General features: G+C 44.3%; 1 protein-coding gene across 6 annotated transcripts in view; it reads left to right on the top strand.

The window, feature by feature from the left end:
- The window catches only part of LOC146830241 (uncharacterized), a 649,260-nt gene that overhangs the window by 349,936 nt on the left and 271,827 nt on the right, over positions 1–27,497 (top strand). For all 6 annotated transcript variants that reach the window (XM_085604449.1, XM_085604447.1, XM_085604446.1 and 3 more), the window contains exons 7-9: positions 6,428–7,692; positions 12,571–12,789; positions 13,790–14,011. In XM_085604449.1, coding sequence (XP_085460575.1) covers positions 6,428–7,692; positions 12,571–12,789; positions 13,790–14,011 — 1,706 coding nt within the window. The remainder of the gene's footprint in view (positions 1–6,427; positions 7,693–12,570; positions 12,790–13,789; positions 14,012–27,497) is intronic.

The raw sequence follows: 27,497 nt of genomic DNA, 5'->3' as shown, positions 1-27,497 counted from the left end.
CCTCCTGAAATTAACCTGTGGTTGTTTGCTGGAAAAGGTGATTATATAAATAGCCAAGTTTTTAATTATTTCCTAAAGGAGAGGAGCTCAGTTATGTTTCTACGATGGAAAGGCAAGCTGTTCCATGCCTTAGCAGCACAATGGCAAAAGCTCCTGCATCCCCAACTAGCCTTGTTATAGCGGGGAAGGGTCACTTGTTTGGCTTGCACCGAATGTAAGACTCTTCCAGGAACATACCACTGAAGGGCATGTTTCAGAAAATCAGGACCATCTCCGGTGAGTGCCTTAAAAACTATCCACAAGGCCTTAAACTGAATTAGTTGTATAACAGGTAACCAATGGAGTGTCTTAAGACCCATCCTTACCGAAACAAACCTAGGTGTCCCTGTGATCAGCCTAGCCGCAGCATTGTGCACGAGCTGGAGTCTAGCCAGATGTCTCTCTTGGATGTTAATATAGAGACTATTGCAGTAGTCCAGTCGAGACAGAATGAGCGCAGTGACTGCTGTCTTCAGGCTGTCTTCCGGGAGGAGGAATTTGATTTTTCTGAGGGTTCTAAGAATAAAAAAGCAGGAGGAGACAACCCTGCTGATTTGGTCACCGAAGGAGAGCTTCAGATTAAGAATCACTCCCAGGTTCTTAGCCCGTGCCACAGGTACTGGGGGTGAACCCATTTCTGTTGGCCACCAATCCGGTGTCCAGAGGTTAACAATGTTCCCAAAAACAATCACCTCTGTTTTGCCTACATTAAGCTTAAGGCAGTTAGATGCCATCCAGGCTGCAATCGCCTGCATACAGTTGTGGCATCTGGATCCGGTCTCAGACTCAGACCCCTTCTGGATAGACAACACAATTTGTGTGTCATCCGCATATGAAGTTAACTGGAATCCAAATGATCTAATCAGGACTGCCAGTGGTGCCACATACACGTTAAACAATGTAGGGCTGAGCGAGGACCCCTGCGGAACACCACAGGGAAGAAAAAATGGCCTGGATCTATCTCTACTAAGATCTACTGTCTGAGTTCTATTGGTCAAAAAAGATTTGAGGAGATCCCAGGCCTTGCCTTGAAGTACCGGGGATTTTAGGACCCCAGCGGTGCCAGGGATAGCACCCTATGACTTCGGGTTATCCTGTTGCTGTAGTATTATAAAAGACGCTCTCATGGTAATGTAACAAGGAAACTGGCAGAAGAAGCTGAAATATGAAAAATACATCTTTATTAAACATTAAATGAGTGAGACTACGTCGCACAGAAGCCTTAGCAACTGAATGAGGCAGTCTCCAGAACAGAAACCAGTCTCCTTTTTTATGGAGAATGTTACGCTCTGGGCAACACCGCCCTTCTCTTGCAGTTGGTCATTCACATATTTTACTTCAAAGAACAAGCAGAGTCATGATTGCAATCTCATATTTCAGTTCAGCCAGCCCGCAATTATTTACCCAGCAAGGCTCAGATCCCACATCAGATATCAACTGACCCCAATAAACATGAGCATCTCCTGTTTTGGGAAACGAGCCATAAAGCAGGAACAGTCAGGTGCGAAAGAGATTAGCTGGAGGCTCGTGTAGGATGAAAAGACTTTATGGTGTGTCAAGCCCTGATGCTAATCACAGGTGGCCAGGGGACGGGGAGCTCGTGAGACCGGACTGACCTGGTGCAGCGGAGCCAAGCTGCCCAGGTCACAGAGAAGTCAAAGGAAAGTACATGTGTTCTGGAGGCCTGTATTTGTTCTTAGAGTGTAGTCTATGTGAGGGCAACTATAAGATGGCCACTGCTCCAAGATGGAACCCACGGAGGGGGAACAACCTTTACAACGCAACTTTTACAACGCACTACACTTACAACGCATTTTTTACAACGCACAATCCATTACAACGCATGACATTACAAAGCATGACACTACAACGCATTTTTAAAAACTACCTTTACAACGCATTCCATTACAACGCATACTACCATTACAACGCATAACATTACAACGCATAATATTACACTACACTATCCAACACTTACCCTACTGTTGCACCCCCTGGAGTTAGAATAGTAATTATTACCCCTATACTATCCAACACTTACCCTACTGTTGCACCCCCTGGAGTTAGAATAGTAATTTTTACCCCTATACTATCCAACACTTACCCTACTGTTGCACCCCCTGGAGTTAGAATAGTAATTTTTACCCCTATACTATCCAACACTTACCCTACTGTTGCACCCCCTGGAGTTAGAATAGTAATTTTTACCCCTATACTATCCAACACTTACCCTACTGTTGACCCCCCTGGAGTTAGAATAGTAATTTTTACCCCTATACTATCCAACACTTTCCCTACTGTTGCACCCCCTGGAGTTAGAATAGTAATTTTTACCCCTATACTATCCAACACTTTGCCTACTGTTGCACCCCCTGGAGTTAGAATAGTAATTTTTACCCCTATACTATCCAACACTTTCCCTACTGTTGCACCCCCTGGAGTTAGAATAGTAATTTTTACCCCTATACTATCCAACACTTACCCTACTGTTGCACCCCCTGGAGTTAGAAAAGTAATTTTTACCCCTATACTATCTAATACTTACCTTAAATGCAATTTAATATTATGCGTTGTAATGTTATGCGTTGTAATGGTAGTATGCGTTGTAATGGAATGCGTTGTAAAGGTAGTTTTTAAAAATGCGTTGTAGTGTCATGCGTTGTAATGTCATGCGTTGTAATGAATTGTGCGTTGTAAAAAATGCGTTGTAAGTGCATGCGTTGTAAAAGTGTGCGTTGTAACGACATACATCCCCACGGAGTCAATGTATAATAACGTATACATAGTGCATTTGGCAATGGGACGTTATGCAAAGCGCTTGTACATACCGTATTGACCAATCGCGGTTTGCTAATACATGAATAAACAGGGGTAGGGCTCTGTCTCCTACGTGGTCCCAAATACCAAAGTACGACAGCCTTTAACCCCGACCGCCAATAAACGGTCCATTAAGACTGCGTGATGGACCGTATCAACTGCGGCCGAAAGGTCCAATAAGATGAGTATAGCGACACCACCTTGGTCCAGGGCCTTTCTGACCTCCTCTGTAGATTTAATCAATGCCAGCTCAGTGCTATGTTCAGCATGGAAGCCGAACTGTGTACTGTCAAGCAAAGAGTTGGTTCGGAGGAAAGAGCTGAGTTGACCATTCATGGCCCTCTCAATCATCTTTCCAGGAAAGGGGAGATGAGAGATAGGCCTGTAGTTGCTGGGAACAAGTGGGTCCAGGGTGGGCTTCTTTAGAAGGGGAAGAATGGAAGCTATTTTCCAAGAACTCGGAAAATGACCAGTATAAAAAATAGATGCAAACAATGGCGTAAGAGCTTCCCCAATAACTTCAGGAACCTGTTTCAGAATGATGACTAGGCAAGGGTCTAAAGGGGAGCCTGACCGAATGTCAAGTAAGAGTTTAGTAACTCCAGATAGATCCAATTATGTAAAATGATCTAGCGTTGGCGTATGCCTGTTGTAGTCAGAAGGCCGTGTTAGAACGGCCACCGTGGCATCTGTGGGCGTGAAGGTAAAGGAGGAAAATATGTTTTCAACCTTTTGTAAAAAGAAAGCAGCCAGAGTCTCACATAATTCTGGACTGCTTCCAATTTTGGGACTAGCGGGAGAAGTAAGCCTGGAGATTGTGTTAAACAGGACCTTAGATGAGGGTCCAGCCTTCCTAATTTGTTCTCCAAAATATATCTTTTTGGTTTCAAAAAGCAATTTTTTATATTTGGAAAGACATAATTTATAGATCTCTTTGTCATAGATTTCATACACTCTCCTCCACTTACGTTCTAACTTTTTGCATTCAAGTTTGTGTTTTTTTAGATTTTCAGTGTACCATGGGGCAGATGGCAATGCCCGCTTGAAAATACATTGTTTGCCCGGCGCTAGTTTCCAACAAGCAGAGTCTACCCATTCCGTATAGGAGTTTGTAGCTTTCTCAACATTAAAGGATGGAACGGGCCGTGAAGCTTTCAACGGATTTCCCAGTTCAGAACTATCAATATTTTTCCAGGCCCTAATGGTTGTGACTGCCTTTGTAGAAGATTTATAGGAGTGACGATTGGCTTGTTTAAAGTCAAAAAGAATTGCCGCATGATCAGTCCAAGTGAGTGGGACAGTTTTAGTATAGACAAGGTTAGGATTATTTGAGAAGATTCCATCCAAGATGTGTCCTGCAGAACGAGTGGGATCTATCACTAATTGCTTAAGATCACCTCCACTAAAAATGTGCTGCAGTTTAATATTGTCGGTGTCCGTAAGATCTTCAAGGTGAAAGTTAAAATCTCCCATTACCGTAAGAGACTTATTACACAACCCTTCCTCTAGAAGTGTACCAATGGAGTCTAGAAAACCACCCCTGGAACCCGGGGGTCGATAGAGAAGAATGGCATTGAATGTGTCATGGTCTGATATTTGAATGTTAATAGACACTGCCTCACAAGCCAGATTAGGGACCTTGACAAAGGAAGGCTTCAGGGATTCACGATATATCACTGCCAGCCCACCACCTCTTTTGGTGGGTCTGTCAAGTGTAAAACATAAAACGCCGGAGGGAATGGCTTTAACAAGATCGGGTCCAGATCTTCAATAAACAGAGCACATTCTACACTATGTTTAATTAAGGACCTAGCATTAAGGAGGAGACATTTCTGAGGCTCTTGAGTGGTTAGACTTGTCCTGCCCCCAGAAATATTGCACCCTGTACTACAAGAGTGCTCCGAAATCCACGTATAATGACAATTATGACGGCGCTCAACCAACGCTCCCCTGATAGATTCAGGGTTTACCCTTGGGCAACTGGCCTTACCCCCTTTCGGGTCCCAAATCAATAGCTCCTCCCTGGAATAACCTCTAATGGCAGGTATGGAAGGGCCAGGGGGACTGGCCCTGAGCCCGGACTTAGCGTGGACGGGCGCAGACGGGCTTGCCTTTGGCGCGCCCGCTGCACGGTCACGGCAGCGTAAAAATTTATGTTGAGAGGTTTCAAAAAGACCATAACGCTAACCGCCAAAATGGGGGTGTCCTGCCAGTAATTCCCCCTTCCGGCACCGTAATAATACAGTGTGCGGATTAAATGAGCAGCGTTATCAGCAAAGATAGTGCAAAGCAGCAAAGCCCGTCATGTGCAAATAGCAATACCCAGTAAAAAACACAAATAACAAGGTAAGAATAAAACTGATTAAAAAAGTATCAGCAACTTTTAAGCACCAACCTGACGAGCATTCAACACAGCTTCATTTCAGGTGGTAGCGCTGCGCGGTCGCGGCAGCGTGAACATTTATGCTGAGAGGTTTCAAAAAGACTATTACGCTAACCGCAAACCGCCAAAATGGCAGTGTCCTGCCAGTAATTCCCCCCCTTCCGGCACCGTAAGAATACAGCGTGCGGATTGAATGAGCAGCGTTATCAGCAAAGATAGTGTAAAGCAGCAAAGTCCGTCATGTGCAAATAGCAATAACCAGTAAAAAACACAAATGACAAGGTAAGAATAAAAATGATTTAAAAAGTTTCAGCAACTTTCAAGCACCAACCTGACAAGCACCAACCTGACGAGCATTCAACACAGCTTCGTTTCAGGGCATTATGTTATAGTGTCTGTTGAGTTCTGAGCTCTGACCCCCACACTGAACCTGGTGGCCCCTCTGTCTGCCCTGTTGCCCTCCGAACGGGGTCTGGCATCAGCCACATGGCATGCTTTTCAATTAGCCAGCTTCTCTTCGAGTTTGACCTCAGGAATATCTGCAGATTTCGCCCTCAGTACCACTTTATGATCATTTCAAATCACTTATAAGAGGGATCTGAGTGTAAGCAGAAAACTGTAACTATTTAGCAACCTTACCAAAGAGTACTAGTTCACAGCTATTCTGTCTGAGTCTCTTTTTACAATCTGATTAATACAACACATTCAAACCGAGGCATGCTCTATATTTGTAAGCGTTTGCACGTTTATACCTAACCAAGCATCTGTGTCAAAGCTTGTTTGAACTGCCATTTTGTTTAGCCGTTTTGAGTGGAGTATACAAACAAAACCATAGCTGTGTCTGAATGTGTTTAGAAAACCAGTATGTTTGGTAAAAATAAACTTGTACCAGCCAAAGACGTATACATTCTGGGCAGCCAACCGGGGCACCAGTGGTAAAGCGAGGCAAACTTCTATAAATGGAAGAGAAGAGCTGATCATAGTGAATACATTTCAGCTTCCAAATCTATTTTGCTCTAATATAAGTTTAATTCTTGGCCATTTCAAGTGTACATTATGTCCTATATCGCACTCCGGTGCTATCACGATAAGGCCACTATTGACAGGACAAGTCCATAGTAAACAGTAAAATCAATGTGCAACCTTTACTCTTATATAACCTATTGCCTTTCACTGTTTCTATTACAGAGAATCTTGGATTGTGGGTCCCCGAAGACCCAATATTTATAAAATATCTCATTGAATGCAACACGGCTCAAGAAGACATCTGCAGGAAGATGGAAAGGTTTGGAGGGAAGATGTCTGTGTATCCAAGCTCCCATTCCCTGCAGGTTGTTCCCCTAACAAGTGGAAAGATCTCTGAACAGGAGTTCCTGGGGTGGACAGAGATAATGAGAGCGGCCCTGGAGGTAGCCATTGGTGAATACATGCATGCAGAAGAAGAGACAAAGCTAGCTCAACTTCTCCACAGTGACAGAGACTCTCTGTTGGGTCAGTTCGAATCCATCAGAGTTCTGAACCAGATGACGGTGATTGGGCATCAGCGTGATGTCAAAGAGCTGTTGGCGGCCTGCAAAGAGCTGACCTTCAAGAAGGAGCTGATAAGGAGAGGATGGAGGATTACCAACAAGACCTCAGCCTTCATAGTCATTGAATGTTTAAAAAGAGACAGCGGAAGCAGGTACCCGGGGCTGAAGGTTCTTCTGGATGAGCCTCTCTCCGTGGCCCTCCTGGAAGGCCCCAGAGAAGAGTACTTTGCTGCCGAAGAGAGATGCAGTGAGATTCTGCACAGCCTCCTGCTCGCTGATGTCCAGCTGACAATGAATCAGTGTTCTTTCCTGAAAACAGTCAATCTTGACAAATTCAACGATGAAGCCTTCTTCTCCAAGGGAGTGCTCGTGGGTCTTGTTTACAACGATGGAGAATTGAAGCTTCTGGGAGTCAGCACTGAGGAGATCAATTGGGCAAATACTTTACTGCAACGCACTATTCAAGAGTGTTGTGTTGAGATGCCAGGCCCAGCCAGGGCAGTCTTTTTCAGTGAAGAGCCGGCAAATATCATAGAGTGTCTACAGAAAGAACTCAACAAGAAAGAAACAAAGACTGTTGATGTCCTCCTGTTTCAAGATGCAACAAATCCTTATCGGGTGGCAGTGGTGGGCACAGAGACAGAAGCTCTGAGGGCAAAGGCATTATTGGAAAAGTTTTTTAGTGTGATAGAGGAAGAAGTTGTTATATTGAAGACCCCAGGAGCCTGGCAGTATTTGTATGAAGCTGGAAGTAGTTGGTTGAAAAACGCTGCCAGAACGTTCGGTTGTGTGGCAGAACTCCATCCCGGGCAGATGTTTGATCCACGCGATTGCGTCAGTCCAGATGACTTATTCCGCTGCCCCACCTCTATCTCATCCATCGAAATACATTCTGTCGTAGTCTCCAGTATTGCAGGAGCGATGGTAAAGCTCTCACTCACTAAAATGTAAAGCAACTGTTGGACAATAAGGCCCAGATTTACTAGGGAACTGTTTTGTCCTTGCAGCATGCATAGAAAGAGGAAAATGCCTTTAAATATTGTTTTTGTGCACAAAGGTATCCTTTCCTGCCTAAAATCCTCCTACCTGTAATGCAGGCACCCTTTTAGCATGGTGCATGGATGCCTGTGCCAGTGCTAGGAGGCACCAGAAATCTGCCACACATTTGTAAATATGGTGCATTTCTGCTGTCTCCCTGTCAAGCATCGCAGCACAGCAAGCTGCCCTGTTACACTGCGTTGCAGGAAATCTTAGTAAATCGGTCCCTAACATGAAGAAATCACCTATGATCTGTTAATCTTAGTGGCCAGCTTTCAGCTAATTGCTCCTCTGCCCGGCTGTATCTTTGTGACCTGAGGATAGGAATGCAGTGTTAGCAGCAGAATAGGAAGGCTAGTTACAGTCTGGCTTGAGGCCTGCCAGGTTACCAAAGGACAGTGCCTCCACTGCCCTGACATAAGACTACCCACCAAATTTAAAGATCCACACCAGATAGATGAGGATTTCTGTGGCTTTACTGAAGGTACTTAACCTTTTACAAGTTTATACCATTTGTGATGCGCCTGCTCTGCAAACCTTTTTGTTTTCAGGATGCAAATTGTCAAATTAGGAGTAATTTTCTTAAAAAACATAAAATCAGTGGCCCTGATGTGCAGAGCACTTTCTCCCTGGTCTGTGTGCTGATTAGCTATTTTCCTGCCTGGAAACACCATGCCTCATGGGGCATATCAGGGTGTGGTAATTGATTGCTCACGGGTCAATGGTTTGTGCTGGTGGAGCCAGTTGAGGTTCTACCGTGTAAACCTTGAGTGCCCTCTTACTCAAAATAGAATTGGAAACCACTGATGTATAGGTGAGCACCCTCTCTGTCAAACTATAAAGCAATTACACCTACAGTTTGATGAATGGGGCAAGTTGTCAACTCCTCGTTTAGCCCCATAACATTCAATCTGCATCAAGCTCATAACTGAATTCATTGTTGATGTTTCGACCCATGTATACGGTGAAACCAGGGTTTCCTCAGGACAACAAGGAGTGGATACACCCTAGAAAACCACCTAATGATGAGCGGGAGTAATACTATATATAGTCCTGGTAGGCCTGCAGAACTGTAAGCATCCCCTTAACTGGTATCCAGGTGAATAGACTTCGAAGATACACTGAGCTCAAGCTTAAAATTAATGGAGCTGCCTGTTAATCATAAGCTTGAGTCGAGGTCTATAGAACCAGATACCAGTACAGCAGATGGTTCCAGCTCTGGGTGCCTACCATGGATCTAGGCCCTATAGTAATACATCCACTAGCCATTAAGTGCTTTTCGGGTGTGTATCCCCTACATGTTGCCCTGAGGAAGAGCCATTTCCAAAGCATACATGGGTAGAATTATCGTTAATTAATTAAGTTATGGCCTTGATGCGGATTGACTGTTATGGGACTAAACAAGAAGTTTACAACTTGCCCCATTTGTCAAACTTTATATATATCTGGTCACAGGCTCTTAATGATATATTTTATGTTGTGCATTTGTCTTTTGTTGTGTCCTCACTTTTATGAGAAATGCACCAATCTCACGTTATGGAACACCCGTCTACATAATGTTGTTATCTGAGAATTCTTAATATAGTTTTGTTTCAGGCATAGTGTGTTGTCACTACATAACCTGTTTAAGGGGAGTTCTTGAACCCTTATCAAAAGAGTTCATTTTCTGTATCTTTTTTGCTGTTAATATGTCTTCCCAACCGAATCATTCTGGAATTTTATATGTAATAGATCAAGATTCTGAACCTTACTGGGTCCACCTCAGGTATATTTAACTCTGAGTCCAGAAGGCTGATTTGTTGCTGTCTTTGTTGTCGTGGGCTTGGCGCCATTAGCGTTCCACCTGTTTGCAGTTGTATTCGGTGAGGAGGAGATCTACTATATACCAGTTGTCTATGGCTTAGTCCAAGATGATGAGGTGGTTATTAGTGGCATGAGGGAGTATGCAAAATAAAGTGATCTGTATGTTGAGGTTCATGGTGGGGTGCGATAGGTCATTGTGCTGTGTCTTGGGTTGAGACTGAAGTTCTTCGGTCTAGATTTCTTTGGGGCTCTTGTTCCAATTTGACCTGGAGGTACTGCTTAGTTTCACTCTGTAAAGGTTTGGAAATGGATGAAAAACAGCTGCCTGCAACTAAACACCAACAAAACAGAAGTACTCATCATGGGCCCAAACCCCGACGCCTGGAGCAACACCTGGTGGCCCCCTGCCCTCGGAAACCCGCCAACCCCCACGGACCACGCACGCAACCTGGGAATCATCCTGGACTCCGAGCTCAAAATGGACTGTCAAATCAACTCCGTCTCGTCTTCCTGCTGCCACATCCTCCGCCTCCTCCGTAAGACCTTCAAATGGGTCCCCCTTGAACACCGAAAGACCGTCACCCACCCCCTGGTCACTAGCAGACTCGACTACGGCAACACACTCTATGCCGTAAAAAACAAAAATCTCACCGCAAGCTACAGAACATCCAGAACACCGCCGCAAGACTAGTCCTCAACCTGCCAAAATACTGCCACATCTCCCAGCACCTGCGCACACTCCACTGGCTCCCCGTCGAGGCGAGAACCACTTTCAAGATTGTCACCCACGCCCTCAAGGCCCTCCACAGCACCGGACCAGCATACCTGAACAGCCGACTCAAATTCCAGGCACCCCAAAGGACCGTACGATCAGCCCAGTTCTCTTACGCCGTGGTCCCCCGCACCAGAAAGACCAGATCGGGAGGCTGCTCCTTCTCCTTCCTCGCAGTTAAAGCATGGAACCCCCTTCCGCTCCACCTCAGACAGACAACATCGCTCCCCATCTTCACAAGAAACCTCACAACCTGGCTCTTCGACAGACCCCCTCCTTGATGGAATGCAACCTGCACCCCCCTTCCCCCCCACCCTAACGCCTTGACACCCTTACGGGTGAGTGGTTGTGCTTCAACAAATCCTTTATTGAAACTTTGATTGATTGACACATGCAGGCTGAAGCAGACGGGGGAGTGGCCTGTCCAGGTGAGGCGTGTGTTTGTTCATCTTTATGCCGGAGAAGTTGGAGAAAACAGGGTCAAGGAGGTGCCCAGCTACGTGGGTGGGATCTTTCACTTATTGGGCGAGTCATATATGGTCAGTTCTTACAAGACGTTAGTGGTGCTGGGTTCAGTATGGTGCTCAATATGAAAGTTGAGGTAGCTGAGAAGAACAAAGGAGTTGGAGGTGAGTACTATTGGAGTGATACGGTTTATGAGAGTGGTGCAGAAGTTGAATCTTGGTCCTGTCAGATGGTAAATAAGGGCTGTTCCCAAAGTGGTGATGCTCGAGGTGCTGAGTTTGACAGCCATGGGTTCTAGGTGATCACTGGCGTTCATTGACGTAATACATTTGTAGATTATGGTGAGTCCTCCTCTGGGTTTGCTGGTTCTGTTCTGACTTTGGATCTTGTAGCCAGGGGGATGGCCACTGTGATCTTCAGGGCGGTCAGGTGTTACTAGACCTGTAAGGCGAGTTTAGCGTGCAAGCTGGTGTTGAGGAGAAGGCAGGTGACAGTGGGGAGTGTGTTGTATGCAGTAATGTTTTCCAGAGTGTGGTTGTGTGAGTGGTGAGCTGAGGGTGCCGGAGGATGCGGGTTGGGGTGTGTAGGAGGAGGTTGGTGGGCACAGGGTGGGCTAGTCACAAGATACTGGTCAGGAGGTGCAGGAGAACGCACCTTGAGTCTGGGTGAAGGAGGCCTAAGTGCAGTTAGAGTGTTGTGGTTCATGAGGTGGATGGCTTTGGGCGAGTAGTGTCTTGAGCTGTGGTGGGTGGGTCGCAGACCAGGGGTTGCAGTCCAAGGGTTCTGGTGATGGGCACAGATATGCTTGCCTTTGGTGGGCCTTCAGCGTGTCATAAATGCATCAGCGCTGCAGTCACTCTTCAGAAGTTCTGGGATCGGAGGAGAAGCAGTGGGCGGGAAGTGTGGCACGGTAGCAAAGGTCGAGAAAAGCAACTTGAGAACAGATGACAGAAGACAACAAAAAGCAAACAGAAGGAAACAGAGAAGCAAATAGAAAGCAACAAAGAGGCAAAAAAATACAAAAAGAGGTAAAGTAGAGGCAAAAGGAAGGCAAAAAGATTTAAATAGAAGGGGGCAAAAGAGAAGTGAGTGGAGACAGCAGAAAGAAAAAGAGAGTGAGAAACAGGATAAAAGAGAGAAGAGGAGAGCTTGAGACAAAACAAATGAAGGGAGGGAGGCTGTGCTCCTCCTCTTCTATCTCACTTGCTGTGCTCTTCCTTTCATTCCCCCACTTCCTGTAATCATCCTCCTCATGCGCCACTTCCTGTGCTCTTCCTCTCATGCTATACTTGCTGTGCTCGAACTCTCGTGCCCTCACTTCCTGTGCTCTTCTATTCACACCCCACTTCCCGTACTCTTCATCTCATGCCCCCACTTCCTGCACTCCTCCTATTTCTTGTGCTGCTCCTCTCATCCGCGCACTTCCTGTAAACCTCCTCTCACTTCTTGCGCGCCTCCTTTGATGCACCCACTTCCTGTACTCCTCCTCTCAAACTCCTATTTCCGGTGTTCCTCCTTTCATGCACCCACTTACTCCGCTCCTGCTTTCATACCCCACTTCTTGTGCTATCCTCCTTCTTTCATGCTCTCACTTCCTCTGCTCCTCCTCTCATGCCCCACTCCCTGTAATTCTCCTCTCAAACTCCTAATTATTGTGTTCCTCCTTTCATGCACCCATGTCTCTTGCTACTCCTTTCATGCATCCTCCTTCCATCTCTCCGCAGACAGACGTCCTTGTTTGTCCATTGGCCTTTGACCTAGACCTGAAGTCAAACCCTTTCTCCAGAGACATCATGGCTGTTACCCGAGAAGGCATTAAGTCGGGCACAGACTGTCTACAACCCAAAGAGATTTTGGACTGTCCCAAGCTTAACCAGAAGGGACCAATTCTTTATTTTGTCAATTTTCTGCCGCATCGCAACCTTCTGGGACAAGCAGCAGAGGTAAGACATGCAGTTGGATGTCTTTGTGTATTAATGTTTGTCTGCTCAAAGTATCTAAATGTCAGATGACTGGCACCTATCACTTGATGTTTGTGGTGCGTCTGTGTCCTTCAATAAGTTCACTCCTTCAGACTGTTTCTATTGGTGTAAAAGTTAGCTTCCATCAAATTAGTAGCCTAGGGCCTTGTTAGATAAGAACAGGCTTCTATGAACGTTCCTGGTCCCGCCCCTGGTAAGTTATGGCTCAAGCCTCAGGCCTGCTTGAGAGAAGGCACGTAAAATATTTAAACAGCTGCATTAAAGTCAAGAAACCAAACTATACCATTCCCAGTAGAATAAACATTTCTATAAAATGGTCAAAAGCAGATCAGCAGGTGGGTTTCAAAGTTTGAATGTCAAAAGGTGCCCAGACACATCAATTCACCAATGGAAATCAGTGGGCTTGGGGGACGGGTAGTAGGTGCCACGGTGGATTCTGAGTCTGGTACCCCACCAGACTCTCCAGATGACCAAGGAAGGACACTGAAAGTATTTATATGAAAGGATGTACATGAAGGGATGTACATAAAAGTATGCACATGAAGGGATGTACATGAAAGTATGTATGTGAAAGGGTGTACATGAAAGTAGGTGCGTGAAAGGGTGTACATGAAAGTATGTGTGTGAAAGGGTGTACATGAAAGTATGTGTGTGAAAGGAAGTACATCAAAGTATGTATGAAAGGGTGTACATGAAAGTATGTGTGTGAAAGAAAGCACATCAAAGTATGTATGTGAAAGGGTGTACATGAAAGTATGTGCGTGAAAAGGTTTACACGAAAGGATGTGCATGAAAGTATGTAAATGAAGTGATGTACATGAAAGGATGTACATGAAGTGACATACATGAAAGTATGTACATGAAGTGGCGTACACGAAAGGATGTACAAGGAAGGCTGCACTTGAAATTATGTACATGAAAGTTTAAATGGTTAAGAGTAATCTCATTACCTTGGTTTCAGGTCTACAGGGCCAATATTAGATGCTGTCTCGACAAGTGTCAGGCGTCCGCTGTGCGTTCCATCACTTTCCCAGTCATCGGATCTGGTGTGTTTGAGTTCCCTTTGGAGGAGGAGATCACGTGGCTTCTGGAGGAGATCATGTGCTTTACCCAAGAAACTGACAACATAGCGCTAAAGAGAGTGCAGGTGGCTTTGCCGCTTGAAGACAGTCGGGCACATTCAGTGAGTATCAGCTGCCGGGGCATCTTTAGGTTACTTGGTTTATTGCATAGTATTTAATACAGTGTCCATGTTTAGTCCATGAGGGATGGATCCATGGTTTCAAGAGATCCACACAACATAAATGCACACAAAGTTCATTCCTTTTTTTTTTTTTTTTAAACATCTTTATTGATTTTTAATTTATAACAACATTACCCCTCCACCCTCCCCCCTCCCCACCATTCCGAACAAAAACAAAAAAAAAAACCAACATTCTGAGTTTCCCAAAACACATGAAACAAGTAAATATGTGGAGGGTCTTAATACACACATTTAGTGGAATTGAAGAATGAACATCAATAGCTCTAATTAACTAGAGCCTTCCCTTTGAAAAAAAAGTTTCTGTTGTAGACCTAAATAAAGTTGGACATCCATTGTATCAATGGGTCCCATATCAGCATACCTCTTTGGCACTTAATACGCCCTTTTTTTTTATATATGGCTACTTCTAGATTACATGTTGCTAGAAAGCGAGCCCTCCATTGATGAAACGTCGGAGGATTTGGATCCAGCCAGGCTGAGGCTATACAAAGCCTAAGAATAGCCATAGCTACAAAGATCAGACCATACATGCTTTTAGGACGAGCACACTCTGTTATAGCCAACAATATCTCCTCTGTTGATATATAAATATCTGTTCCCGATATTTCAGAAAAAAACTCGGAAATCTCCCTTATTAGGTTAGACAAAACATTACAGGAAGCAAACATATGGACACTATCAGCCTCAAAGAGTGAACAACGTGGACATAGAGTACCTTTCCCGGCCCCCCACTTAGCAATTTTCTTAGGAGTATAATACAGAGAAAAAAATGTCTTATAGTACTGAGCTTGTAGTTTAGCCGACATAAAGCTAGATTGTGACATTTCAAAGGATCGAGCAGGGATTTGGGGTGATATAGTTAGTTTTATCTGCCAAGTCCCGAATTGCTTTTCCATATCGTCGGAGCCCAAAGAGTTCAAAAATCCGTAAATCTCCCCCATAGTTAGAGAAGATTTTTTACAAATTCGGTCAATAATTTGCATAGGGTGAAATTTCTCCCTAGCCCCGCCTTTGGTTGACAAAAAATCTCTAACCTGTAGGTACTTGAAAAAATCTCTATTACAGAGGTCATAGTCCCTGCGTAGATCTTCAAAGGTCTTCAAGCCTGTTTTATTAAAAAAACAACCAAGCTGTTGTATCCCTATTAGTATCCACTGGTTTATGCACCTGTCATCAAATATCCCTGGAAGATCATTATTTTTAGAGATAGGGGTATAATATGAAAATCGTCCTAAGCCTAACAGTTTGCGCGAACCGCCCCATACTTTATAAATCCCATAAATACTCTTGAATTTTATTTTCTTGAAGTAATTGTCATTCATATGGCGCCACAAGCATCCTTCAGAGCCCCTACCTAAAATAAGTGTTTGTGGAGTAGGTATGCTATTACCAATGGGCTCTAAGGAATTAAGTGCAGAGCAATATCTCAAAACCGTGGCCCAATAATAGAGTTTAAAATTAGGCATTGCCATCCCCCCTCTATCCTTTGGGAGAGTGATATATTTTAAGGCCCGGCGTGGAGTTTTAAAGCCCCACAGGAGTTAGAGAATAGAGAATCAATAGATCGAAACAGTTGGGGTGTAAATTCTAGACAAATGGCCCTGAAAAAATATAAAAATCTGGGGAGATATAGCATTTTGATCACATTAGATCTTCCTCCTAACGTTAAATGAAGGTTATTAAGACGTATCAGATCTTTTTTTGTCCGTTGTATCGGAGGCTCTACATTATCCTTAACTATATTGTCCATATCTGCCGAAATGCTTACGCCAAGATATACAGCTTTATTAGTAACTCTAACATAGTTATCTTGTCATTAAGAATAATCTGTGTTTTGGTTTGATTTAATTTATATCCAGAGACAGATCCGAAAAATAGGGCCTCTTTCTCTATCTCAACGATTGCTTTGCTTGGACTGCTAGTAACTATGGCAATGTCGTCTGCAAAAGCTAGAGTTTTAGTCTCAAATTCATGCACACATATTGCGGGGATTAATACATTTTGCTCTAGCCTCCGAATAAACGGGTCGATATATATCGCGAAAAGTAGGGGAGAGCATGGACACCCCTGCCTTGTCCCCCGTGTGATAGTTACTTTGTCTGATAACATTCCATTTATTGCTACCCTAGCAATGGGTTCAACATATAGCATTTGTGTTGCTTTAATGAATCGTTGACTAATCCCATAATGTAACATTGTGCGCCAGAGAAAGTCATTCCAATGAGGAACATTTACAAAGTCAGTGGCCACCCTGAGTATCCTAAGTCATCACTGTAGGTTCCTTGAGTTTGACATAGGTGCTCGCTGTATTAAGTCGGATGTAGGTCCCTTGAATCAGATGCCGGCTGCAGAAATCTCAGCTCTTACCAGACTTCCCGTAGGCCCCATAACTGTGAACAGACTAGTTATTTATTTAGTTGCATATGCAATTTCCAGGGATTCAATGAGCTTTTGTGGTATATTGTAGTCAAAAATGGCAGAAGTGATGATAATTCACCAGACTCTCAAAAGAGTATCTGGTGGTAACTCCAACTATAAAACCATACACAGATTGGGAGAGAATTAACACCCAAAAATGTTCCTTCTACTCTAAGAACTGGAACAGTTGGTCTATAAGATGACCTGAATATTTGTTCATTAGGGATCCTTTCTTGCACCACATTTCCTACGTTGGGAAGCCATTCTCCAGCAGCTTTAGAAACATTAGTGCTCATGTAGAGGAGCCAGGCCGAAGGACAAAATCCTTTATAAGCTCTTGGAACTCCGAGGTGATTTGCAATAGCTTTATAATATAGGTCAGTGTGTACTTTATTCCTCGTATTACATCGTCATAGCGTCACTCTTACCACAAGCTGCTCAAATCTTTGATGTGTTGCTCTTATATATGAAAGACCTGAAGGACAAAAAATTAAGTATTTGGTGCAAACCTGAATATACCAAAAAGCAGTTAGATATTCGTTACAAAACTATATTAGAATTAGTCAGATCTAACAAATACTGCTGCTCAGAATATGGAGAAGTTTGCAGGGAGATCTTATCTTTCCCATATTTACCTAAAATGCAAAAAATGAACATTTTGTCATAAATATCTCCTTTTAGTTAATCACGGTCCATTTGGAAAAACATATCACAAGAAGGAAAAGCTAGATCACTTTTGTTGTTTAACATGCAGCTGTACTTATGCTCAGTGTCCTCCTCCAGTCACCTTGGCTGCTGGCTCTGCCGCATTAAGACATCACAACGTAACTGTAACAACTTATTACAGCTGAGCAGCTATGTTACTTCTTTAACACAGGTGAATAGAGAGATCACAAGTTGTCTGTAATAAAGAAATGTAAGGCAGACTTTTATACATGTGTTACAGGCTCAGATGTATTATTAATGATAGTGACAACACACTAAATATGAAAAGATACAACATGTGATGTGCAGCATATCTACATGTTTAAATATAGTACTAAAATGACTGTGTAATACCATTTTCATACTATAAATATCTGCTGCAATATAAGTTTAAAAATGAAACAAAGTTTTGCCATTAGCAAAAGTATGTCAGGTGGAATGTGCCAAAGGAAGCACTTGTAAGGAAGCACTTGTATTTGCCCTCTTGCACAAAAAATGGCTTTTATACGGGGAAAACCTTTATTCTGGTGAAACTTTTGAACAAACATTTCAACAAATCTTCACTGACTGACTTACCTAACTGAGACATAGATACTGCTTAATTTGAGCCTGTGTTTGCTGTGGTCAGCACACATAGTTAATTCTCAGCACTAGCACTTATTCCAGCCACCACATGGGGGCGCTGTTTGTGTATTTTTAAGGTTAGCGTATCAGAGTGGCTAATAATTACTGTAATTAAATAATAGTGGTTAATAATTAATAGAACTAAATGTATCTATTCAGAAAAGGACAATATTATGTTTGACTTAATATGGTTTTAACTAAAATCAGAATATGCAATAAGATGTCACAAAATGGGAAATTGGCATACTGGAAATCAAGTTAATTTACTAAAGATAAAAAGCTAATATTTTGGAGAAAAAAATTGGATATTTTAAGAAGATGACAACTTGATGTTAAAGGACAAAATGAGTTCACTTCCAAAATACATTTAAAGCTGGTATTTGAACGATAATTTATGTTAAGTTGGGAAATATTATTGATGACTTATGACATAATTTCTTTGGTGGCAAAGAGTGCACATGGTGCTAAGGTAATGATTTTCATAACCTATTTATAATTTATTTCTTGATCTACAGCATATATATGCAGTAACCAGCACTCACAGCAGTTTATCTAGAACCCGGCTGCAGTACTTATTCGAACAAGGCATGATGGGAAATGAAGTTGTGCATTACACTTCAGTCCCTAAACGGCAGCAGGGTCAGCTGTTCTCCCGCCAATGGGAGTGCCACGGGAAACTTAAAGGAGGGAGCAGGTAACAGCGTGTAATCAGTAGCATCTGAGCAGTGGCGTAACGAAACTTGAGGGGACCCCCCTGCAAAGAATATGGAGGGGGCCCCCCACGCTCTGGATTAAGTCAGGAGCTCTCAGGTCAGGGGCCTGCTGCGCATGCAGTGGCGGCCAGTGGATCCCAAAAGTGGTGGAACGAGAAGCCGAAGGAGCAAGTGAGTACAGCAAGCACACCAAAGTGAAAGAGGAGTGCCCGGGGCTGTCCTTCCCAAGTGGGCCCCCCAACCACTCAAATCTCAGCTCCAAACAAATTCAGTCATTTGTCTCCAAAACATCAGCCCGTCGGCCCATGAAAGCAGACACGCCCTGCCACCAAACACTAGCTTTGCATTGTTGAAAAACATCCAAATTCCCTAAATCAAGAAGTCATCCCTTCTGTGAAAAAGTTCAACCACTGCCATGAACCACTGCAATATATGGATAGACTCTGCCCTGAATATCCATGTGTCATAGCCGCACGCCATATGTGCCAATCCCATGCCAAGAACCACCATCATCACGCCGAAGCTAGCACGAGAGCTGTGCACCACCACACAATCAGACAGGAACCACCACTATTATGCCAGGGCCCGCATTCCACCCGGCCTGGGCACCACCATACCATGGGTGAGCACATTGGGCCGAAATGTACCACCACCATGGCAGGGCGAACACTATGTCATGTCATTCCATCTATCAAGTACACAATCATGGAACATCACCGGTGCTGAAATGGGGCAGCTCTGCAGAATCTCACTAGCGGCCGTGACAAGCTCTGCTCTCTACCCAGTGATATTCTTTCCACACAAAGGCATGTCACAGTCACTATGGAAAAGAGAGAACAAGACATGAATGGCTTCCTTGCCTGTCTCTAACAGTCCACCCACTCCCGTCACAGCCCCCCCCACAATACACCAGGACACCCACATGTCCCCTGTGCTCCTATTGTTCATCAAAAGTTGTCACTCTTGAGCACCGACGGTGGAGCTTGCTCCTTCATAAGCTTTTCCATATTCTATCCCACGTCACTAAAGGTGGTATACTTCCTGAGTATACTTTCCTCACTAATGTTCCAACAGCAAACAAGGCACATTTAGGATTCCATGTATTCCAATTCCCTTGTTGGTACTGCGACTCAGTACTTCCCTATCTTGTACAGTCCCTCCCTAATCTTTTTTCTCCTTGGAATCCGTGTACCTCAGCCGAGGGCGCAAATTCTACCTGGTAGCCCCAGGCACCATATGATCAATGAACAAGGACTCCTCTTGGATAGCTCGTATTTCTTGTGGGAAAGCCTCATTCAGAACAGCATCATTTTGTTCATCGGTATGTGTCCAGGTCAGCTGAGCATCAGAAAAAAGGACAAACCAGGACACCGACTCAGACGCTGAGTCACCTAAGCCGTCCTTGACCCATTGACCGTAGGGCAGAGGAATCCATCGACAATGAGTGGCATGCACCCAGTTCTTCCGACCAGCAACTTTCACAGCCATCCGAGTCACTAATAGAGCTTGCTCCGGTCCCTTACACCGTGGCTCCAAGCTTTTCTTCTGCAGGAAGTTCCAGAGGAGTAAGTAGTCATCAGGCTGGATGTCGTGGCCGGGACCTCTGGTATAGGCAGTAGGGACTCACGCACCTGCTGGTAAATAGAGAGTAAACCTTCGGTTAACTGGCCAAGATAATCAAGCAACACAGGGTATTCAATATCCAAGTACTTACGAGGACGTGGGACACCCCAGACATTTGCCGGGCATCCGAACACGACCTCGTAAGGTGACAATCGTGTCCTAGAATGAGCTGTCATTCTTGTTGATAAAAGGCTAATGGTAGAGCATCTGGCCACTTTAATCCTGTTGTCTCCTATATTTTTGCCAATTTCAGTTTGAGAGTACCTTTGTACTTCTCAGCTAAGTCCACTGACTGATAATGATTGGCAGCATGAAATTTGTGCTTTATGTGCAACCCTTCACAGATCAATTAAATCACTTTAGCATTAAAATGACTTCCGTTGTCACTCCAGATAACACGGGGAAAACCGAAACGAAGTAAGAACTCTTTTAGGAATACCTTTGCAGTAGTAATGGATGTATTATCTTTAGTAGGATAAGCCTCAACCCATTTACTAAATGCACAGACAACCACCAAAGCCTATTTAAAATTGTTACATCTCTCTAATTCTATATAATCCATCTGCAGGACCTCAAAAGGAAAAGTGGGTGGCGCAAAATTACCAGGCGGTGTAGAAGTACCCTTCCCTGGATTATGCATCATACAGACCATACAGTATTTCACCAAATGTGCAGCTGTTTTAGAAATATTATCATTATGCCATACAGGAGATAATACTTTACAAATGCCTTTTGCACTAATGTGAGCTGGACAATGTGCCATAGTCACTACAGGAAGACCATATGCATCTGGCAACATCCATTTCTGCTGCCCTGATTTATCAAACCAACACCCTTCCTCATCCAGCTGTGCTGTACTCTCTTGCCACTATGCTAATTCCTCTATTGTGGCTTCACTCCGTATTTCCTTTACACTTTCAAGAGTATTTTCAAACATAATGACTTCTGGAACCCATCTAGCTGGGGCTGCAACAAACATGCGTTTCATTTTACTTTAAGCTCTTTCCTTAGCTACCTGATCTGCAAAAGCATTCCCTCTACCCACATTATCGGTAACCTTCTTATGGGCGCTACACTTTACTATCGCCAATTTCTTGGGAAACGTTAAAGCAGACAAAAGTCGCAATAGAAGGTGCCCATGTTGAATCTTCGTGCCATGGGAAGTAAGGAACCCTCTTTCTGCCCAAAGTCGTCCAAAATTATGGCCGACCCCAAATGCATACAGCCTGTCAGTATAAATATTAACAGTCAGTCCTTCACTTAACTCACAAGCTCGAATAAGGGCAGCGAGCTCAGCAGCTTGAGCCGACTGATAGGGAACCTGTGATGTCTCTACCACTGTTCACAATGTGGTAATAGCATAGGATGCAGTAGTGGTGCCTCCTGGTAATTTGAAACAAGAGCCATCAAAATATAGTTCTCCCTCGGGGTCAGATAAGGGAACATCAGTCAAGTCTACCCGTCCCTTCATCTCTTCTTCGATCAAGAAAATACGGTCGTGTTTGTTGACTGCATCATTCTCAGAAGCGAGGGTTAGTGAGGTGGCTGGATTCAGAGTAGCATATCTCTTAATTGTTATGTGTTTAGCAAACAATGTCAATTCATAACCGGTAAGATGCGCACTGGTGAGGTGCTGTGTCTTTGTCTTATTCAAAAGCCTGTCCACAGCATGGGGTACCATAACTGTGAGATCAGTATCAAGGACGAGGCAGCCGATTTTCTGATTGAAACTGCCACGGCCGTGACCGCTCTCAGACAACTCGGGAGTGCCATAGCAACAGGGTCAAGCACAGCAGAAAAATAAGCACAAGGCCTTTGTTTATCTCCAAATTTTTGTATTAAAACAGAAAGTGCGCAGCCAGCCATCTCATGGACATACAATACAAACGGTTTAGTATAATTCTGTGTACCCTGTACTGGAGCCGAACAAAGTGCAGCTTTAAATTACTCAAAAGACTGCTGACATTCAGGCGTCCAATGCAAAGGCTCATGCACTGCTTTTGTTGTTAATACAAGCAAAGGTTTGATTAGTAACGAATAACTGAGAATCCAGAGGCGACAGTAGGAAGTAATACCTATCAAAGCACGTACATCATTCTGAGTTTGGGGAATTGACATTTTAACGCTCAGGGGTCAATCTCCAACCCTCTTTCGACAGCAGGTGACCTAAATAGGTGACCTCCTGTCGACAATACTGAAATTTCAAAAGAGAGACCTTATGCCTAGGAGATGCCAAACGTAACAACAATCGCACAGTACCATCCCTACAACCTTGTTCCTTGTCAGAAGCTATTAAGAGATCATCAACATATTGCACCAACACTTTACCTGAAGGAAGCAACAATAAATCCAATTGACTTTTCAACACCTGACTATAAATACTAGGACTTTCCGTATAGCCCTGAGGAGCAAGACAGAATCTTAAGGTTCTGTCGGCCAGTGTAAAACCAAACAAATACCTATCTGGATGAATAGGAATACTAAAGAAAGCATTTTGCAGATTAATAACAGAGAAGAACTTTGCGGTAGATGAAATCATCGTCAAAAGCGTAGTGATATCAGATACCACCAGGAACTGTGGAACTACAATTTTATTAACCTCCTGCAAATCAATCACAAAGCGATAAACATCTTCAATAATATCAGAGGAAACCAAAGGTGTCCTCTTAAGAACCGGAAGAATAGGACTATTACAAACTTTAGCAAACGCCCCTTCAACCACTCCCTTTCGTATCAAGTCCTGGACAATCTGAAGAAGGGCCAGTTTGCCTGCTTGCGGAGTCTTATACTGAGTGATGCGGGGTAGAATAACATTATCCTTTACCCATATAGAAACCAGTGGTATATGCAACAGACCCACATCAGTATCACCTGTGGCCCACAATGTAGGTGGGACCTGAGCAAATTCAGGTGGAAGAGGCGCATCCTGAGACAAACATTGCTTAGCACTCACATCTGGACCCATAGTAATATAAAGACCTGCAGGAGAGCAATAAATAGTAGCATGCAATTACTTCAACAAATCCAAACCCATCAGAGTTTCACCGCAATCAGAAGTGAGAAGGAATGGAGAATCCACAACCAATGGTAAGGGCAAGGGGGCGTGAAATGGGGCGAACAACCGGTACTCCTGAAAAACGCACTGAAACTTTATTTTGGCCAGACAGAGCCGCCTCAGGGACCATGTGCCGAGAAACAGAACTTTTGTAGCGCCTGTGTCCACTAAAAATTCTTTAGTCGATCCTTGCAAATCCTTGCAAATCCGCCTTGACATATGGGCCACGCTGATCTACAGGTATATTCACTGGTCGTGTACCCTGTCCGTCACTGTCCTAACTGTAAGACATCTCAGTCACATTATCAAAATCACAATCATCATTATAGTACTGGCCATCCTTGGAGTTGTCAAAATAATGATCAGAACGGTCCTCAGAAACTCTCTGTCTACCTGTACCATGTCCTCTAGTGCTGGCACCGCGTACCCGTGAGGATGCAACCTTCTGCAGAAATACTGGGCACTCCCTACACCAATGGGCCTCCTCCTTACAATAATCACACTGATTCGGCCCCAACAGTGTTACAGAAGGCTGCCTAGTATGTGGCAGCTGTAGAGAAGGACCTCCACGTCCCCTATTATTTTCCCTACAGACTTGTTGCAACAACACCTTCGTCTTTAAATCCTTATACTATCGGTTCTATCCTTTTCCTCCTGAACTCGATGTTCATAATACTGGGCCATATTCAAAATAACAGAGGAAGAGGACATGGACTGTTAGACCTGGCACCTTGGCGTGGGTCTCCCTTCCATTTTTCGTTGTTTCCTCATGTGTTTTTGCTGGTGTTAGTTGCTCAGGGCACTGTGCCACTGTTGTCCATTGTCACAGTGCAAGTGCTCCTTATTGTAAATTGATGTATGATTTATGATTCCATGATTGGTTGGTTTGGTTTACCTGTCAGACCCTAGTACAGTGTACCAGGAGTGCCCAGGGCTTCTAAATCCAAATGCTGCTGGTGGGCTTGCAGCACTGGTTGTGCCACCCACAGAAGCAGCCTGAAAACATGTGTCTAAGGTCTGCCATTGCAGAGCCTGCGGGCAGTCTGGTACTGTCATGCTGACTGGGAAAGTGCACCCATTTGTCAGTCCCTAAACCTTCCCTTTTCTTTTCTTCATATAAGACACCCCTATGGTAGGCCCATGGGCAGGTTGCATTGTAAGTTTAAGGTAGGACATACCCTGGTGTGTGTGGCATGTTCTAATAGTGAATTACAGCCATTTTAGTTTTTCACTATTGCAAGGCTACCTGTTCTCCATAGGCCATATTGAGCAATTTGATTATTACATCTTATAATCCTAACGGACTCAGGGAACATGGTAGAAATTCGAATTTAGAATGCCTGAACTCAGAATGATAAAATACATCTTTTAGTGAAGTTGGTTTTAACATTCTGTGTTTGAAAATGCCACTTTTAGAACGTAGGTATTTTCTTGTCTAACCATTCAAACCTGCCTCTGCTAGGCTGTGTATTCCTTGTCTGGAGTTTGAGTAACAAGTCTGGGGAATTCCAGGAGACAGGGTGAGGTGTCCCAGTGGTGAATAGAGAGATCTGCATCTAGATGGGTGGGAGGAGTTGCACTTGGGACCTGAATAGGCCTCCACAATGCTGGCTCCACCTCCTGTGGTGCATCTGATGTCTCTGCCCTGCACTCTGAAAGGAAAGAAGGATTCAGGTAAACAAAGTGCTCCAGGACTGACCAGAACCGGTTTGAACAAGGCAAAGGCCCCTCTGCCCTCAGAGGACAAAGGATTTTGGGGTATAACTATTGGGACCCTGATCCCAAGAATTTAGATCACTTTGGGAATCAAGAAGAAACTCTGCTGTGGAGAGGAACCAAGAAGAAACTGAGGAGAGACTATCCCTGAAACTGAGGGATTGGCCTGCAGGGGTTGCCTACTGCCAAAGAGAGGAGAAAGGAACTTTGTGTGTACTTTTGCTCAACTTGTGAAGGATCTCCAAGGGCTTGGAAAAGAGCTTGCCTCCTGCTGAAGTCTCAGGATCAACAGACTTCAACCCCCAGCTCCCCAGAGTTCTTTGGAAGTGCCTTCTGAGGGACTGCGTGTCGCAAGGAGCTGGAAGCACGACTCGAGAAGGAGAAGCGTGCCGCCGTCAGAGCTGTTGTCATCGCATCGCATAAAGTGTGTCGCCGCTGCAGCTGTCGCATCGGGCTGAAGCGTCTCGCATCATCCAGGAAGTGTCTCACAATGCTGAAGAAGCGCGTCGCCATCGCAGCCATCGCAGCTGACGCATTGCACCGCATCTCGAGGAAGAAGCGTGTCGCCATCGCAACCATTGTAGTTGTCCGATTCCTCCGCATCAAGAAAAGTGCCTCGCATCCACGGAGAAGCGTGCCGCCGTCGGAGCTGTTGTCGTCGCATTGCGTAATGGGGTGTCTCCGCTGCAGGATCGCACCGAGTGGAAGCGTCTCGCAACGTCGAAGAAGAGTGTCGCTGCCAAGGCCGCTGTTGCATCGCTTAAAGTGTGTCGCCGCTGCAGCTGACGCATCGAATCGAGTCTTCTTGCAACATCGGAGAAGCGCGCCGAATCTGGAAGATCTTCACGTCATTATTTCTTTGCACCAAAATCTTCAACGCATCAACATCGTTGCAACACTTTTGTTGCCCTGCGTGTCACATCTAAAAGGTACATTGACTTATAGTGTCGCATCTAAGAACTATAGAGAACTAAGCAAAATTCTACAATCTAAAGTAACAGTATTGTGTATTTTTATCGTTTAATGGTCTTGTGGTAAATCTACATAAAGAATACTTATTATTGATATAAAGCATGTGTGGTGTCCATCTGTAGTGTTTTCACTGTATTACTGTATGTGTTCACAAATGCTTTACCCCCTGCCTCTGAGATAAGCCTGTCTGCTCGTGCCAAGCTACCAAGGGGGTGAGCAGGCGTTATTTTAGGAGTGTACCCCTTTACCCTGACTAGAGGCGAGGGTTCCTATTTGTCACAAGTGCATACCTGTGTCAACTAGAGACCCACAAGTCTAACATGGACCAGGTACTCTCCGATGCCTGCAGATGAGTCGTGATCTCATTGAGAAGATCAGAAGCAACCCTATCAACAAACAATCGAACGCCTCCCTGAATAGACATGGCTTGTCCACTATAATCCAAAAACGCATCTTCAAACCGAGTAAAAAATCTGACACACTCTCATCCTTCTTCTGCCAACATGCTGTCAATTTTTCCCAGCTTACCTTCTTAGGTGGAATTAGTGAATGCATGTATGTAATAATTCAAACTGGCAAAGCAAGTATCTTGGCGCAGGGTTTATCACCTGCCTTCCTCTCCTGATCCCATCCTTTAATTACATCCCATGTACCGCCCAATTCCCCAACATGATCTTGAGTATGAACCTGTCTCCAAACATCAACCGGAATTAAAAGACCAAAAAGCATTTCTATATCAGCAAGAGTCATTACAGTAGAGGAAGCAGCAGCTGTTATTTTTTTATAATAAGCTGTGGGATTTTTTCCTGGGATCAGGAAAATGAGCCTTTAAGAGCTAAAACCTCACTCCTTTTCCACAGAGTATAAACCCATTGCTCCTGGAAGTGAGCCACCACAGCTGGTCTTGTACCCGCTCCATAGGATGAACCTCTCGCATCAGGAACTGAGCTACCGGGGTATGACTCCTCTAAGTAATCTACCCTTATAGGGAACTAATGTTGTAACATTTCCACACACTTAAACCTGACTGTAAATCAGTAACATATACTCGATCTTTGACATCAAATAAAATTTGGGGCTCTTCTGACCCAATATGCGTTTGCCAAAGATTAATCAATGCAGTGGTCATGTGTTTAAGGGCATGTTGCTGTATGTAGGGCTCAAAATCTTGCATAACCTGCCAAATATCTTCAACACTATAAAGCGCATTACAAGCCCATCCTGCAGCCTGTTCAGCTACCACTTGTTTCTCATCATCCTCCACCTCAGAACATACTAATGGACCCTTACGATCCCTAAATTTTGACCAATCTCTGTCCTCAAACCTTCGTACTGGCGTGGCAACATCCTGAAATAATTGAGGGTGAATAACTAGAAGAGAAGACACAACAGAAGCAGTAGGTACAACTGTAGCTGGAGAAAGATCAGCAGGCACAGGTGTCAAAGCAATAGAAGTACTAGGAGTCACAGTTGTCAAAGATAGCGAGGGCAAAGAAGGAGCGGGGGTGCCGTAGCCGTTGCTGAAGCTGCAAGAGTAACGGTCATGGAAACAGGAGCTACCGAAACAGATGAGACAGAC

The sequence above is a fragment of the Triturus cristatus genome, chromosome 5_1 (assembly GCF_964204655.1).
Source record: "Triturus cristatus chromosome 5_1, aTriCri1.1, whole genome shotgun sequence".
Taxonomy (NCBI): Eukaryota; Metazoa; Chordata; class Amphibia; order Caudata; family Salamandridae; genus Triturus; species Triturus cristatus.
The sequence above is the reverse complement of the archived record's forward strand: the minus strand, read 5'-3'. Positions and strand labels throughout refer to the sequence as shown.